At 57.0% G+C, this 872-nt stretch overlaps 1 protein-coding gene across 3 annotated transcripts in view; it reads left to right on the top strand.

The window, feature by feature from the left end:
• The first annotated feature begins 460 nt into the window (after positions 1-460).
• ldlrap1b (low density lipoprotein receptor adaptor protein 1b) overlaps positions 461-872 on the top strand; it is a 46,916-nt gene continuing 46,504 nt past the window's right edge. For all 3 annotated transcript variants that reach the window (XM_078423179.1, XM_078423177.1, XM_078423180.1), the window contains exon 1: positions 461-649. In XM_078423179.1, the coding sequence (XP_078279305.1) occupies positions 565-649 (85 nt within the window). In that variant the 5' untranslated portion in view covers positions 461-564. The remainder of the gene's footprint in view (positions 650-872) is intronic.

The following is an 872-nucleotide window of genomic DNA, read 5'->3' as shown; positions in this document are numbered from 1 at the left end:
CCCCGACTCCGGCATTCAATCATGGCAATCATTCCATCTCCTAACCCCATTCTCCTGCATTTGCCCCATAATCTCTGACACCCGTACTAATCAAGAATCTATCTCTGCCCTAAAAATATCCACTGGCTTGGCCCCCACAGCCTTCTGTGGCAAAGAGTCCCACAGATTCACCACCCTCTGACTCAAGAAATTTCCCCTCGCCTCCTCCTTCCTAAAAGAGAGAGCTGCTGTATTAAATGCCTGGAAACCCCACCAGCGTAGAAGCCACCCAACCCCGGCCATCACACACACGCACAGGTTTAGAATTTCAAGCAGAGAAGTGTTTTTTACAGGCAATGAATGTACAGACATGAAGTCAGGGGCGGGCTGGAGGTAGACAGGCGTCACAGCTTTACATAAATGTGACCCTCCCCTGAACTGGTGCCGAGGGTTGAGAAAGTTTACGGGAGGAGGGCAGAGAGAAGAGAAGGCAAGGCGAGGCCGGAGTGGAGCGGACTCTGCACAAACCGCCCGCCCGCCCGGCTACAGTGTGTGTGTCGGGAGGAGGAGGAAGTTGTTAGTAATATGGATGCGTTAAAGTCAGCTGGACGGGCCATCATTAGGAGTCCCAGCATCGCGAAACAAAGCTGGGGGAGCGGTAAACACAAAAGTAGGTTCATTTACAAGGTTGGGGGGTGTGGGGGAGAGTGGGGGGGGTGGGGGAGAGTGGGGTGGTGGGAGAGTGGGGTGTGGGGGAGAGTGGGGATGTGTGGTGGGGGGGGGGGGAGAGTGGGGTGTGGGGGAGAGTGGGGATGTGTGGTGGGGGGGGGGAGAGTGGGGTGTGGGGGAGAGTGGGGTGTGGGGGAGAGTGGGGGGGTGTGGGGGTGAGTGGG

This window comes from Rhinoraja longicauda, chromosome 27, assembly GCF_053455715.1.
Source record: "Rhinoraja longicauda isolate Sanriku21f chromosome 27, sRhiLon1.1, whole genome shotgun sequence".
NCBI classification, from domain to species: domain Eukaryota; kingdom Metazoa; phylum Chordata; class Chondrichthyes; order Rajiformes; family Arhynchobatidae; genus Rhinoraja; species Rhinoraja longicauda.
This window is presented reverse-complemented; position numbering and strand designations above follow the sequence as displayed.